Source organism: Alosa pseudoharengus, unplaced genomic scaffold, assembly GCF_046254945.1.
Source record: "Alosa pseudoharengus isolate Yale_2024_CS ecotype anadromous, Long Island Sound unplaced genomic scaffold, YU_APseudo_1.1 YU_APseudo_1.1_scf_6, whole genome shotgun sequence".
NCBI lineage: Eukaryota > Metazoa > Chordata > Actinopteri > Clupeiformes > Clupeidae > Alosa > Alosa pseudoharengus.
In genome coordinates this window covers 42,306,277-42,322,504 of record NW_027468848.1, presented here as the reverse complement: position 1 = coordinate 42,322,504, position 16,228 = coordinate 42,306,277, and the positions used below count along the sequence as shown (strand labels likewise).

General features: G+C 38.6%; 1 protein-coding gene across 1 annotated transcript in view; it reads right to left on the bottom strand.

Annotated features, from left to right (window-relative positions):
• Positions 1 to 5,205: 5,205 nt before the first annotated feature.
• Positions 5,206 to 16,228, bottom strand: part of dnah10 (dynein axonemal heavy chain 10) — a 394,370-nt gene continuing 383,347 nt past the window's right edge. Inside the window, exon 78 of the mRNA XM_076271417.1 lies at positions 5,206 to 5,396. Within this exon, the coding sequence (XP_076127532.1) occupies positions 5,250 to 5,396 (147 nt within the window). The 3' untranslated portion in view covers positions 5,206 to 5,249. The remainder of the gene's footprint in view (positions 5,397 to 16,228) is intronic.

The window sequence follows — 16,228 nt, the reverse complement described above, 5'->3', positions numbered from 1 at the left end:
ACATCTAAGATAAATCCTAAAATAATCCTTACCACGTATTGATCAACAGATATATCCATTAACTACATAATCTACCAACATCAAACAATTTAAATATACGTTATACAGTGTAAAATGTGTGTTTAAATCGTACCCAAAAGCGGTGTACGGAACACTGTTACTGTTTCGCGAAGTGATGTACGGAATACTGTTAAGGGACAAAATTTGGCGAAATCAGAGAAGATCAGAGACTCGTGTTAATAAATCACCCATAGGATTGGTCACAATGTTCGGAGATAACCCAATCAGGGCTTATTTTGTAGACAAGAACCTCCTCTTTCAAATGAGGTATACAGGAAGTCTATTGGACATCGTATTGCTAAATCATCCGATCGTAAGTGCAATACCCGTGCAATACCGCGCCAAACCAGAGGCGGCAGACTGTACGGAATATTGTGGCGACTTGCGTCTAAAGTTGGCATGGTTTATCCGTCACGATATGCCAGAAGTCAAGTCAAGTCAAGTCAAGTCAAGTTTATTTATATAGCACATTTCATACACAGAGGTCATTCAATGTGCTTTACATAAACAAAACCAAACAATAATAACAAATAAAAGCATAGGGCAATATAGTCAATGAATAGTTAAAAGGTAAAGATCATAATAAAAAGAAAACATAAAACACAAGGTAATATCATTTAAAAATAAAGAATAATTAGTAAGCAAAAGCAAAGGCAAAAGTAGTATAAAAGTAATAAAAGACAAGGTAGAATAATGCAGATTCAGAATTTGTAACTCGGCACAGTTAGCAGAAAGCATCTGAGATAAATTAAATCTTAAGTCTAGATTTAAAACTACAGCTACAGTTGGGGCCTTTTTGATGTCATCCGAAAGTTGGTTCCACAGCTGAGCCGCATAGCAGCTAAAAGCTGCTTCACCATGTTTAGTTCTAACAGTAGGTTTTACTAGCAGGTTTTTCACCTGGGACCTGAGAGGACGAGAAGGTGTGTACTGCTGAAGCATGTCTGACAGGTATTTAGGTCCTGCTGCATTTACTGATTTATAAACAAGCAATAGTGCTTTAAAGTCAATTCTGTGACTTACTGGAAGCCAGTGCAGGGATTTAAGAATTGGATTAATGTGGTCAGTTCTTTTAGTTTTTGTTAGAATCCTAGCTGCTGCATTTTGTATCACCTGAAGCTGTTTAATAGTCTTTTTAGGAAGGCCTGTGAACAGTCCATTGCAGTAATCAACCCTGCTGGAGATAAATGCATGAATAAGTTTTTCTAAGTCATGTTTTGACATCAGCCCTCTGAGTTTGGCAATATTTTTGAGGTGGTAAAAAGCTGATTTAGTTATTGCTTTCATGTGGCTGTTGAAAGTTAGATCACTGTCAATTAATACACCAAGATTTTTAACAGTATCCTTTGCCTTCAACCCTTTTGTGTCAAGGAGAGTGGCAACCCTAAGTCTTTCCTCCTTTTTACCAAATATAATTACTTCAGTTTTTTCTTTGTTCAGCTGAAGAAAATTTTGAGACATCCAGGTGTTTTATTATATTTGTTTTATACACTGACACAAAGATTCAAGAGGACCATAGTCGTTTGGTGACAGAGCTAAGTAAATTTGTGTGTCATCTGCATAGCTATGATATGAAATCAAATTATCTTGGATGATTTGTCCAAGTGGGAGCATATAGAGGTTGAATAACAGTGGCCCCAAGATCGACCCCTGGGGAACAACACAGGTCAAGGACGTTGGGGTTGAGATACAGTTTCCGATGGCAACAAAGAAGCTCCTTTCTTGTAGATATGATTTTAGCCAGCTGATAACTATGCTTGTAAATCCAACCCAGTGTTCTAGTCTGTGTAGTAAAATATTGTGATCAACAGTGTCAAATGCTGCACTTAAGGTCCAGTAGCACTAGGACTGATGTTTTACCTGAATCTGTGTTGAGGCGTATGTCATTGGAAACTTTAATGAGAGCTGTTTCAGTGCTGTGATTTGCCCGAAAACCAGACTGAAAGTAATCAGAAAATAAACCCATTTGATGTTAGGAAGGTGGTTAATTGATTACAGACTACTTTTTCAATAATTTTGCCAATAAAAGGTAGATTGGATATGGGCCTGTAATTGTTTAGCATGGAGGCATCCAAGTTATTCTTCCTGAGAAGTGGCTTTACAACAGCTGTTTTCAGTGACTTAGGAAAAGTGCCAGACAGCAGTGATTTGTAATTGAGCAGATATGTTGAGTCTGATTTTGTCAATTATACCTTTAAAAAAAGATGAAAACTCATTGCATTTATTAGTTGAGAGAAGTTCAGGCGCTAATTGTGAGGGGGGATTTGTTAACTTATCAACAGTTGAAAATAGAATACGAAATAGAATGAACTTCTATTGATAATGTTAGAAAAGAAAGACTGTCTAGCTTTTCATATTTCAGAGTTGTATGTGTGGAGCATCTCTTTATGGATTTCATAGTGGATCTGAAGTTTGTATTTACGCCATTTTCATTCAGTCTTCCTACACTCTCTTTTTAGAAGTTTAACTGCAGGATTTTGCCTCCATGGTGCTTTCTGTTTGTCCTTAACTTTCTTGAATTGTAATGGAGCAATGTCATCCATAATGTTTGCCATTTTTGCATTAAAGTGATCAAATAAGTCTTCTACAGAGTCTGACAGTTGGCTTGACTTTAGTGAAAGTGCTTGCTCAAAGAGAGCACTTGTCTGATCATTTATGATTCTCCTTTTTACCATCATAGCTGTGTTACGAGTGTGTGGTGACATAGACACATCAAAGAACACGCAGAAATGATCAGATAAGGCCAGGTCTTTAACAGCTGTAGAGACATCGAGACCCTTTATGATAACAAGGTCGAGGGTATGGCCGAGAGAGTGTGTTGGCCCCTGTACATGCTGTGTTAGGGAGAAAGTATCGATTAGTGCAATGAATTCCTTGGCATAATTGTTTTCAGGATTATCCACAGCAGTTATTTAGAAGAGGAGAAAATCACCTTTTAAAAAAAGGTGAAAGGTGAAAAAATCACCTTTTTAAGTAAATTGTCACGTGCGATAGAGTGAGGGCACAGTTATTACAGAGAGGGTTAAACAGTCAAAACTTATGTTTTTCCGTGAAATTTGTTCACAATATGAACGTGTATACTGTCGAATTATGCGAAAACATGAAATTCAACATTTTAACCCGTACGTTTGTTTATCGTGGATTTTCTCAAAATAGCACCGGGCGCAAAGCGACTGGTTTTGCCTTGCAGGGTCACACATTGATCTCAATGGTGCATTTTGCCCATGTTCAGGGTGGAAAGTTTTAAAAAAAAGATTTGCATAAGACAAGTAAAATTGGTGTTTTTAAAAAGAAGGGATCATGGAGAATAAAGAAAAAATATTAAAAAAAATCTTTGCATATTCCCACAAGGTGTTTGGGTGCTCTGAAAATGAGAACCAAAATTATTTTTCAGACTTGTAAGGTCTACTGTTCAGACCCTGAAGGAATTTATTTTCTGTTCATTGCTTTTTGTGAGAGTGTTTCTACTTATCTCAGTAAGGAAAATAAATCAAGAGCCTATGTTGAGTACAAATATGTCTTCTGAAGGCCTAAACAGAGCCCAGCCAAAAACTCCAATAAAATTTCAACTTTGAGGGACAGTTATGACCATGCAGGATCATCCAGACCAAACGTGACGATTTTGCTACATACTATTCCTATTTATGTACCAGCATGCAAAATTTGGGCCTCCTACATGGTTTAGTTCTTGCGCTGTGGGCTTGTGAACTTAAAAAAAAAAAAGAGGCCGAACAAAATCGACACCCCCCTCCCCCTGTAAAACTGGCTGCATCTTGGAAAGTATTGATCTTACATAAGTGTAATTTTACAGTTTGTCTTCTGGGTAACATGTACACCTGGTATTTTTTTCAGAATTTTTTGAGACCTAAGTGCGTGGGCCCTGGTTGAATTGACGTGGAATGACCCATATTTAACTACTTATTTCCCATTTATTTTATGCATTTAACTGTTTATTTTCCAATCATTATTTTGTCTGCAAATACAATACTTTATTGATGTTGAGCCAATATTTGAAGTCTTTGCAAAAATTGCACATGAAGATATAAGGATAAAACAAGGTGTGATTGCATTTTTGGTAATGTTCACATAGGGGTTTTTATTTTTGGCCTGAGGCAAAACAATGATTTTGATATAATAATACTTTTACAGCCTAGCCTAAAAAATGGTTGATACCAAATGCGTGCAAATGGTGCAGCAACACATCTGATTGACACAAAATGACCCATAGCATACAGTGTGTGTGTGAGAGGAAAGGGTTGGAGAGGGGTAGAGATTATATGTTTACAGTCATTTTACAACACATCTGTGTGTGTGTGTGAGAGGAAAGGGTTGGAGAGGGGTAGAGATTATATGTTTACAGTCATTCTACAAGACATCTGTGTGCGTGTGTGAGAGGGAGAGTAAAAGAGAGAGATCATCTAGGTTGCCTGCATCGGATGTGGCAGCAGCAGGCTGTACCGATAGCTGTAACGATAGCTCCTCATTTTCGCCATCGTCGACATTATCGTTGTTGTCAACCTCCACTGGTGGTATCTCCGTAAAATAAATGGTCATTCACTTTAGGCAGTGTAGCAATTTTTTGGTTTCCTCTGGCATTTTTCTGTTATTGCAACCGTTAGGATAACTTTGACTTCGGTCCATTTTTAGCACAAAGTCCGTCTGAGTCTCGTCAACCTCTACATTCCTGGCTGCGTTTTTAGTCTTTCCTGGTCAATGGAATAATCCATTGTAGTACAAAAAAGGGACGGAGGGTGGCGAGACATGTACTAAATTAGGCATTCTGATGCTTTTTTGTTGGTTTAGAAGTACGATTAAAATATGCAGTGACAATGTAAGCTTAACCATGTTTACGAGTACATAACCTATTCATTTTTGTAATTGTTTTTTTTTTTTTTTTTTTTTGGGGGGGGGGTGATTTATTGCCTACCTTTTTTTTTTACTTCAGTTCTTTACTCTGCACTTTACTGTTCCTAAAGCAGACTTGCTGTGGTGGTCATGTCTATTTACAAATACATGCTGTACAGAAACATCTGCATTTGCCAGGGATAAACCATGATTCAGTAAAAGTACTGGAACAATTATTCTTTCCCCAAAAGTCTTTAATGTGAGGAAGTCAAGACAAATTTAATACAACTGTGATCTCTATGACCATAAAAATGATACTTATGAACTTAACATGACATAAGAACTTAATCAGAATTGAGGCATAAACAGACACCCTGCAATACCCAGTGAGATATATGTTTGGTGGTGAAAAGATCTGCCTCAAACACCAAGCCGACTCCCATGGCATTTCTTCGCATTGAAGTTGTATAGACCGGGGTACGTAGTGTGTTCTATTCAAGAAAAAACAAAAACAGATACAGACACACATGCAGAAACACACACATGGGATATGAACATTTCATTAATCCAATACAAACATTATGAATGTATAAGGACTAGGTATGGGCATTTTGGAAAATGTTGGTAAAAGTTTAGACTTAAAACCCTGGCAGTTAAATGTATTAAAATCATATGACTTTCAATAATATAAACAAACTGCAAGTATTATTAAAGAGAAAATTATGTCCGACCAGCAACCCAAAAAACTGTACCTGGTGTTTATTAATTTGTACATTATTTGAGCAATTGTCTTCGACTTAACATGCATGCCTTCAACTAGAAATGTCATTTGCATAGCCAATGATAAGTGTTAAAACTGTACTGAACTGTAAAACGTTATTCCTGTGTAATTTGTGTGACGAGGTGGTAAGATTAAGTTTGTACCCTCATAGTAATAAAAAATCAAAGTAGTAAAATATAATATAGATGAGTTGTTTGCAATATTGAACCAACTTGTATGTAAATCCAAACAGTTCTGCAACACTGTCTATGTACAGTATGCCAGTTTAAATCATATGAATCCTCTGACACAATAAGCAAAGTGCAAAGACAATAGGCAAGGTGGTTCAGTGAGTAGGCCTATTGTGTAGGCTAATAGCAGGGCTGTAGTCAAGACCACCTTTGTCGAGTCCAAGACCAGGACTAGTCAAGGACTAGTCAAGACCGAGTACAAAGAGGTTCGAGACCAAGTCAAGACCGAGTCCAAAAAGGTTCGAGTCCGAGTCAAGACCGAGTCCAGGACAGGAAAAAAAGTCTTATGCATGACAGTATCAAGAAAATCATTTTGGGTTATTATTATTATTATTATCTAAAAGCAAAAACAGTGTGACAACACCCAGGATTAGGGCTGTCAAACGATTATTCATTTCAAAATATATTTTTTTAATCTCGATTAACCGCAATTAAAAAGTTCCTAAAGACTAAAGCTTCTTAAATGGCATATTAAATACAACATAAATCATTAATGAGTAACCACAAAGGTAAAAGTAAAACACGTTTATATTATTTAAATGATAATACTGACACAGTAATTGTGTTTTAAAGTATTAACACTTAGAACCCTAAGCTGTTTTTAGGGCATTTTCACTACCTTTATTCATAAGGATTTATTCTGGTCATTGTAAGTGCCACACACATATATTATATATTGTTTTTTTCAGGAGAGTCTAGGGTATTCAGATCTGCCATCATTTAATGTATTAATACTAGCATTGATTTTATTTTGATTTTTAAAGAATTAAAATCTAAAAAGTGTATTATAAAAATTCTTATATTTCGACATGTATCTCACCACAGCAAGCTCACAGCTCTACATGCATTACATGTGTGTGTAGGGCAGACTGTCCTGAATCGGGCAACATAATTGCCATGTTGGAGGGATACTCTGGAGCAATTTACATAAATATTTGCTGTGTGATTTACGGAAATAAATGGCATTTTTTATTTAGTGATGAAAAATGACCTTTCTGCGCTCCATATCTGTGACACGAACTGATCTGACCTGACTTGACCCGAGGTTGCGTGTTAGCCTGCGTGCCTGTGTGTATGCAGTCATAATAATTCTCAACTTTTTACTGCATTGCTATGAACAAAGTAAAGGCAAAAAAGGTGTTTATTTGTTGAACAAATTGGGATGCAATGTGAGCCTTGAATTGGATGCCATGCAGGAATTTGCTAGGATCTCAAAACCGGAATATGAACATGCTTTGCCATAGAGAAACACATGATAGCATTGGATTATAAACATGCTTTGCCACAAGAACAGACAAAAACGTGGGGTAAGTCCAGCTATATGAAGTTATTATTTTGCTGTCACTTCGTCTGTTTTATAACCCAGAAGGATGTACTTGGTATCAAATGATAGCTCTGAGTCTCTTCTTTCATCTGACATGCGTGGCATATCTATGCGATCACGGGTCCGCGAGTAATTCAAACGAGAGTAATGAGTGTGCAGGTGAACGCAGAGAAGTATAGACTGTAAATATGATGCAATTTGATTTAATTTCATGATTTTTTTTAATTTTCATACTTGATCGTACAGACAAGTGTGTAGTCTCGTTGGAAAGCCCCACTTCTGCTCTGTCGTGCTTGCTGCGATGAACCGTTCCGGAGCAATGTAACAGAGAAGAAAGGGTGTGTTTTTTGACGCACTTTGTGTCAATCGGGTTCTAAGGGTTAATTTCTTAAGAAATACTACTCATTTTATGCTGTTTAACTCATTTGTAAATGGTGCACTGTCACTTTAAGCCCATTGTGGCCACGTTCTCATAATGGTCTTTTTTTACCAGCTCCATTGGTATATAGTCTATAGCTAGTCCACAAACTCTAATATTGTTTGTAACACATGTATTGCACTATATTAACAATGATTAGCATGATATTAAGTTGGTATAAACAGCTTTCATTCCTTTGGAAATAGAAGCATGTAATGACATGATGCTAGCTAGACATTTTCTGTTTGCAATTAAAAGTGAATGATGAGCCTGAGCCAGTCACCTAGCTAGCTGAGTGGAATGCGTTTCAATCGGCATATGTGCTTCATGTAGCCTAAACGAATTATTGAAAACTTTAAGACTCACCAGTTCCTTTACACAAAGGCAAAGACAACTCTTCATATTTTTTTCCATTTTTCAAATCACAGTGAGTGCAGCCTACAGTATGTCAAAGTGCCCTGGCTCTCACAGTTTATAACTTGTCAGTAGTGGAAACCGGATAAATCCGCAATCTCCTCTAACCTCGTCTTTGTTGCCTTCCTTTAATAAGTTTCTTATATTAAAAAGGAGATATTAATTATCATCAACAACGACAAGCCAGCTGGAACCTGCCACTCGTTTTCTCTTCCTCTAGTGTGCACTCAGACGCGCTCTCAATTAAATGGAGTAGCATACGTTCAAGTTGGATCTTAATGGAGAGGACCCGAAAAGTATCATCTTTATGTAGCCTAACTGTTGCTGTTGGTGCATTTTGACATAGACCTCTCCAGAATAAGCCCTGCCTCCTAACTTCCGTATCCATCCAACTTCCGGGCGTGGATTGTCTATGGGAAATAACATGGCGTTTTGAAAGATCGTACCTGTCAAACTCTGTAGGTGACAAAGTAGAAAAAGCTGCTGGGCAGATTGGCCTACACACTTCTGCCATCTAGTTTCCACTGGATTTTTTGATTTTCGGTGTCGTTTAAGTAGTATAGTCTATAGTATACTACTTAAACGGCACCGACAATCAAAAAATCCAGTGGAAACTAGATCTGCCTGATCAACTTCCAAGCGGGATATATATATACATAAAAAAAGGAGTAATAGGTTATATGCGATGCGCCAGAGAGGGAAGACGGGCAGCTTTGCACGACAGTAGGTCCCTGCTACCTGCAACACCTCTGGGGTATAGTAGGTCTTAATGGCCCGGGCCTAAGGTTACGTCTGAGAAACGTCTGACGTTGACTAGGTTCTGGTGGTTACCTGCAGGGGGCAACACAACCCCCACAAGAAACAATGTAAAAGAATGTCACATTTTTTCTGCTTGGTTTCTTGGGTGCGCACAGGCAGACATTATTAAAAAATGTATTTATTTCATTTAAAGTAACAGTATGCTATATACACACAAAATATGTTAATGTGATGGGGTGGTCACAACAAGTCAAACCAGGGGACTCAAAAAAATCATAAAATATTTACCAAAAAACATTATTTTATTCTGAATAAATATGTTCAATGCCATCAGGAAACTATATTTAATTCTGATAATAAAAAAAAAAGTTTGATAACAATATAATATTTACGTGGTGATACTTTAGATGTAAATGTCAAGTCAGTCAATCCCGGACACATGGAAATGGCCATGCACTTGTGATTTTCCGTGTAGACAGAAAGATCTGCAGGGTTAGGACCTCCTCGACGAGGAGATTGCTGGTCCGCAGACCGAAAGAAAAAGAAACTAAACATTTTCCAGAATAATAAATATTTCTTAATTTAGTGTTCAAATCAAATAAAGAGGCATAGCAGTAGGGGGTAGTGATGTGAGCGCTCATTCAATGTGTGTGCACATCTGTGCAAGTGAAACTGTTAAACCACTGGAGATAACGTGGGTAGCAGCAACAAACAACGTAGCCTACTGTATTTAAAACAACGAACAAAGCAGATTCTTGCTGTCCATGAAAACAGCATAGAGACTGGCTAGATCTTTAAATTAACACTAGTTATAAGCATGTTTATGTTAGGCTAATGAGCATGTTGCATTCTATACGGCATGATTATGTCATTCTTTAATAGCCTGTCTCGTTTTCCTCAACTTGACTAATTAAGAAAAGATAATGGGCTATATTTTGGGTCACCAGCGCATGGCGTAAAGTTCGTTATTCACCGGCGCGAAGTTGAATTCGTTATTTTGCACGTTTATTTTTTAAGCATTGCGCCCAGGGGTGTGGCAATTAACAACCTAGGGAGGGACCTGGTGCATTGTCTAAAAATCGCTATCATACACCACCTAAACCTGGTCAGAAGTCAATGGTGAGTTGTTCATATGCTATTTTAAGAGCGCATGTCAACAGTCATATTGGCAGGTGCACGCACCATCCTTCTATCATTCATGAACGCACACCAGCGCACGTCCATGCAAAGCATTACAAATTGCACGATTACAATGGGAAACATAATTAGAATAAAGATATTACGAAATACTGTACATCTCATGATGAGTAGTTATTCACCATCATTTGCAAATTGGTAATGACGGTTAAAAGTGATATGGGGAGAGGCGAGAGACACGTATGGAGCACAGCTGAAGACGCACTGTCACGAGATATAAGCAACTCCTCTGCAGGATAAATGTTGTTTTATTCAGTCATTTGAGCAACATTAGGGTAAGTGTTGCTTTTTCCAGCCTATGTTTTCGATGGTAACCCATTGTCAGTCAATAGTGAAAGTAACTGCATATAACTGTCTTGTCGTTGACTGACTCCTTGGTGAAGTTAGTTTCACTTTGCCAATGAGTTCAAATAATAGACGAGTGCAAATGCGTGAAGGCTATGCTAGGTTTTAGTAAAGCATGGTTTAAGAATGACTATTCCATACGGTCTCGCAAGCAGCCTCCTTCAAATGCGCCGTTGAATGCCAAAATACCGATGCATTTATTTGACATATCGCGCATTGCGCCGTTAAAGGGAATGACAGATGTCATTCTCATTGGTTTAAAATGATGTTACGCCCCAAACACACCCATATGACTGATTAAAAGACCTAGGAACACCTTGTTACGCCATGCGCTCCACTTTTGAGAACGAAACCCCTCCCAATGTGAACTGGACATCCTACTAAATTTGAATAGACTTTTGACGAGTGACGATGCACTTTAGAATGTCATAATAGGGCCCAATAGGATATTTGACCGGCATATCATCAAATGTCCGGAAAGCGAAACCCCTTTTTTGAAGCGGAAACTCTGATATATATACAGGGGGGAGAATAAGTATTTGAACCCATGCTAAAGTTGACTAAAAAGAGGAATATAAAATCATCTGTTAGAAATTGATCTTAATGCCTTAATTTAAAAAAATGAGTAAAAATCCAACCTTTAAGGACACCAATTTTCTTCGTGAATGAAGAATGTATCGTGTAAGGGATAATTTATTGAACACCGGTCCGCTGCGCGTCGGGGTCCGGTTCGCCCTGTCGGGACTTATTTTCCCAATAATGACCGGCGCTCTGTACATTATCCCGCTTATTACACGGCTACTTGCCAAAACGAAACAATAAACTCCCCACGATGTGACTCTTTAGGCTATAGCCTATTTGTTACCGTTTCATCGTGGCTTTTGGTGAGAAACAAATAGTTCGCAGCAACAGAACTTGAATCAAACATTTTTTAGAACACAGCTGATCAACCGTCTGCTTTCACTTTTGAATGAAGTTCCAGTCCTTGCGCAGTAATATGAAAGACGTAAATTAGAAGCACAAAGCCCATTTTCCTTGACAGCGGTCTGTTATACTTAGCAACGGTCTGTTATTGAGAATTAGCAGACCACCGAACGTTGGGAAGGCCCATTCAAGTGAATGGAGCATTCTGCAGCACTCTGAAGAGCTGTGTAATAAAAATAAATAAATGCTCTTCCTTAAAAATTACAGGGGCAATAAGTATTTGACCCCCATGTTAAATTCCCATAGAGGCAGATAGATTTTTTATTTTTAAAGGCCACTTATTTCATGGATCCAGGATACTATGCATCCTGATAAAGTTCCCTTGGCCTCTGGAATTAAAATAGCCCCACATCATCACATACCCTTCACCATACCTAGAGATTGGCATGGTGTGTTTTTCAGTTAGCCTATTAGCTGGTTTGATTTGCATTGAACTCAATGTTTAATTAATTTGGTAGTCTTATTATCTGCTAGGCCAGTGGTTCTCAAATGGGGGTACGCGTACCCCTGGGGGTACGTCAAGGCACTCCAGGGGGTACGTGAGATTTTAACCCTTAGAACCCGGTTGACGCAAAGTGCGTCAAAAAACTCACCCTTTCTTTTCTGTTACATTGCTCCGCAACTGTTCATTGCAGCGAGATGAAACCTCTATTGCGTGACAGAGCAGAAGTGGGGCTTTCTAACGAGACCACGCACTTCTCTGTACGTTAATAAAAAAAACATGAAATGAAATTGCACCAAATTTACAGTCTATACTTCTCTGCGTTCACCTGCGCACCCATTACTCTCGTTTGAATTACTCGCGAACCCGTGAACACATAGATATGGCAAGCATATCAGATGAAAGAGGAGACACAGGGCTATCCATTGATAGCAAGTATGTTGATCCTTCTGGCTTATGAAAACAAAGAACAAATGAAAACGAAGTGACTGCAAAATAATAACGCCATGTACAAAAACCAACGCTGCACACCCATTACTCTCGTTTGAATTATTCGCGGACCTGTGATCGGATAGATATGCCACGCATGTCAGATGAAAGAGGAGATACGGAGCTATCATTTGATACCAAGCACATTATAGCTCGACTTACATCACGTTTTTGTCTGTTTTTGTAGCAAAGCATGTTTGCAATCCAACGCTATTGTGTGTTTCTCTATGGCAAAGAATGTTCAGAATCCGGTTTTGAGATCCTACCAAATTCCTGCATGGCATCCAATTCAAGGTTCACATTGCATCCCAATTTGTTCGGCAAAGAAACACCTTTTTTGCCTTTACTTTGTTCATGGCAATGCAGTCAAAGTTGTAGAGAATCATGAGTGCAGACACCATAGGCACACACACGTAAACTCGGGTAAGTCAGGTCAGATCAGTTCTTGTCACCGATATGGAGCGCAGAAAGGTAATTTTTAATCACTAAATAAAAAAATGGCATTTATTTCTGTAAGGCGCACACCACATATGTCTGTAAATTGCTCAGCCCCAGAGAATCCCTCCACTATTCACCAGATTCAGGACAGTCTGCCTTACACACACATGAAATGCATGTAGAGCTATGAGCTTGCTGTGGTGAGATACATTTTTACAATTTTTATAATATGCTTTTTATATATATCTGGATAGCCTAGACTCTGCTGAAAAAAACAATATATAATATGTGTGTGTGGCACTTACAATGACCAGAATAAATCCTTATGAATAAAAGTAGTGAAAATGCCCTATAAACAGCTTATGGTTAAAATATACATAGATTTAAAAAGTAGAATCCATGCAAAAATACTTTAAAAACAATTATTTAATAAATATTTCAGGAACATATATATGTTAATAAAATTATATTTCAGTAGGCTATTCAATTTCATTATCCTAAATACCCAGAGTCCCCCATACCAGGATGGTTCGACCCAACCTGTCACATGCCATCCGCCATCACCTGTCAATCACTGTCAAAACTCAAACAATGGAGTCGTGGTTGATGTTTATGGATGGAGTCGTGGTTCCAAAGTTTAATAAATTAGACATGGATGTCACAGTGCTCTGTTTTAAGTCTTTTTTTCTCAACTAAAAATGCTTTGCGCTGGTTAGGGGGTACTTGGCTGAATATTTCACAAGGGGTACCATCACTGAAAAAAGGTTGAGAACCACTGTGCTAGGCTATAAGCCTAATGCAAAACCATTTTCTGATATTGTATAGATTATTATGTATAGATTGACTATATCAAGATATCGATAGACATAAACAGGGCGCCCAATGCATTTTTTCTAGGCCAGAAGTGTCAAGTCATAGGTCTATTTAATAAAGGGTTTCTCCCCTGGGATATCTAAAAAAATGAGCTGGTGAATACGCAATCGTGAGAATGAAAGAGCAGCAATCTTACCATCTCTGACTACTCACGTGAACAAAGTGCAAGGCTGAAGCGCAGACTAAACTTATGAGCACAGTTAAATGCACCTCTAATATGCTAGGATTATTAAATGCACCTCTAATACGCTAGGATTATATAGAAATTGCAAGGCCACCTGATATATTGTCTGATTGAACAACGTTATGCCCATGCATTAGCTATATAATAGCGTCAGTTGCGCACAAAATAATATAGCCTAATGAGCATGCCTTCTTCAAACTCTTACCTTCTATCTCTCACCTTAGATTTGTGTTACTGAGTGACGTTTGTGGGCATTGTTAAACAGCCAAGTTTTAGCCTATTTAATATTTGCCACTCTGTTCACTCTAGATCCTGAACAGAGAAGTGTAACTGAAGAAGCAGTAATAAAGCCAATTTATGTAGGCGTATGTGTAATTCTTTGCACAGCACTGTCTAAGCATTCAGTGAACAGAGTAGGCTACCCAATATATTGCAGATGCGCACTCGAACAGCAGTCGTTGCGTATAGCCTAGTTTCAGCAGGATGCGTATAGCCTAGTTTCAAGCAAAAAGTACTTAATGTAAACATCTCAAAAATTCAGGTGCACCCAAATAATGTGCTGTTGTATCTAAATTAAAAACTGTTTCAGATGGGAGCCACCAACCCCAGTGCTGGAGCCTACCATCCCCTATTCTGTTCTTACTGTTTGTCTCACGATACAGCCCATATTGAAACCTATAGAAAGCCCCGATAGGCAAGATGTTTTGTGGAAAATGAGACATTTTTTTTTCATTTTTTTTTACCGAAAAGTGGGGTAGCCACTGGCCTCGTGATCTCATGAGCTAAACCATTAATAAAAACAAAACAAGCATAAACAAAACAGCCAGAGGGGTATTTCACAAAGGCAGAATTAAGACATCCAAGATAAGTGATAAAGCGAGGTTTGACATAGCGTCTGGTCATCCTAGCTCTACTCGTTTCACTAATGCCAATCCAGGATGAGTAGGAGCGACTATGTCAAGCCAGGTGTAAGTAATTCAGGATGTGTGCGCGTTCTCGTTTCTGCTCCAAAGTGCCCACGGTTGGAATAAAAAAGACGCAGAAAATATCGTCATTCACACAAAGTGAACAACCGCTATTGATATAGACTAACAATGAAGTAAAGTTGTCCTTTTTGTAATGGGGAATCATGGCTATTTCTGTAAAACAGCAAGAGTAGGCGTGGTAGACCAACTGAATGCAAATTTACGTATGCGCCCACGTGTGAGTGCTTCCTTGTCTCGGCACGCAACATCATTAAGAAAGCGCTTGCCACTGCAAAGATGCACATAGTAGGCCTATGATATACATTAATATTATAGTTGAAAATACCTTCGAAAACTTGCCCCTCCACTTCTAATCAACTACAGTAGGCTATTCATCAAACGTCTATTAACAAAAGAAGCAAACAACGAGTAGCCTACCTAGGCCTATGTTCATAATTATAAGGCTATCACAATTACAATAACTAGATGTACCGCAGAGCGGTACAAAATATGACCGCCGCCCAGTCCAGCACATTTTTTCCACAAAAAGAAATCACGCTGAAAGGCCTATATGATTCTAACTGTCTCACTAAATTGCATTATCCACACTCAATTCTCACTGGTATCTGCTAGACAACAAGTACCAAAACATGATTAGTGCATAGATTTCACATGTAAAATTAATGTTATACAACCCACCTCCATCTTGTTCATAATTCTGAGAAATTCTTGAATTGTGTGCATGTACATGTTTATGTTATGTGTGTGGGTGTGTGTGTATGTGTGTGTGCGTGCTTGTGTGTGTGCCTGCGTATGTGCCTGTGCATGCAAGCGTACATATGTCTACTGTGTGAGTATGTGTCATACGTATGATTACTGTGAATGTATGTGTGTGTGTGTATCTGTTTGTGCACATGTGTGCACATGAAATGGGTTAACATGACCCCTGGAGGCAAACATATGGGAAAAAATGGTCATCCTAGGCCCTACAGTTCTCAAGATATTCACAGAGAACTGTGTCTGCCCTACCCTCCTTTCGGGGGGTCCAGTCCAGCGGGGGGGCTACAGATCAAAACAAAAAACGACGGTTCCATGCTATCCATGTGGGGTTACATGCCCACCAAGTTTTGTGTACCCTGGTCTTTCAGTGTCCCGGGAATCCCTGTTGGTGTACGTCACTAAATGTACACATAAATTATTTTATTGTAAGGTCCCCCATGAACGAAAGTACACAAAACTTGGCATGCATTCGGAGGGTTGACATGCCCCCTTAAGACCAACATACATAAAAAAGGTGGACCTCCTAGGCCCTACGGTTCTCGAGATATTCACAGAAAACTGTCTCCGGCCACCTACAGGCCAGTTGGTGTATAGTAACATAAATGAATTTATTGTGTGGCCCCCCATGAACGTAATTCCACAAAACTTGGCGTGCATACAGAGGGTGTCATAATGATCCTACACTTCCAATTTCATGCAG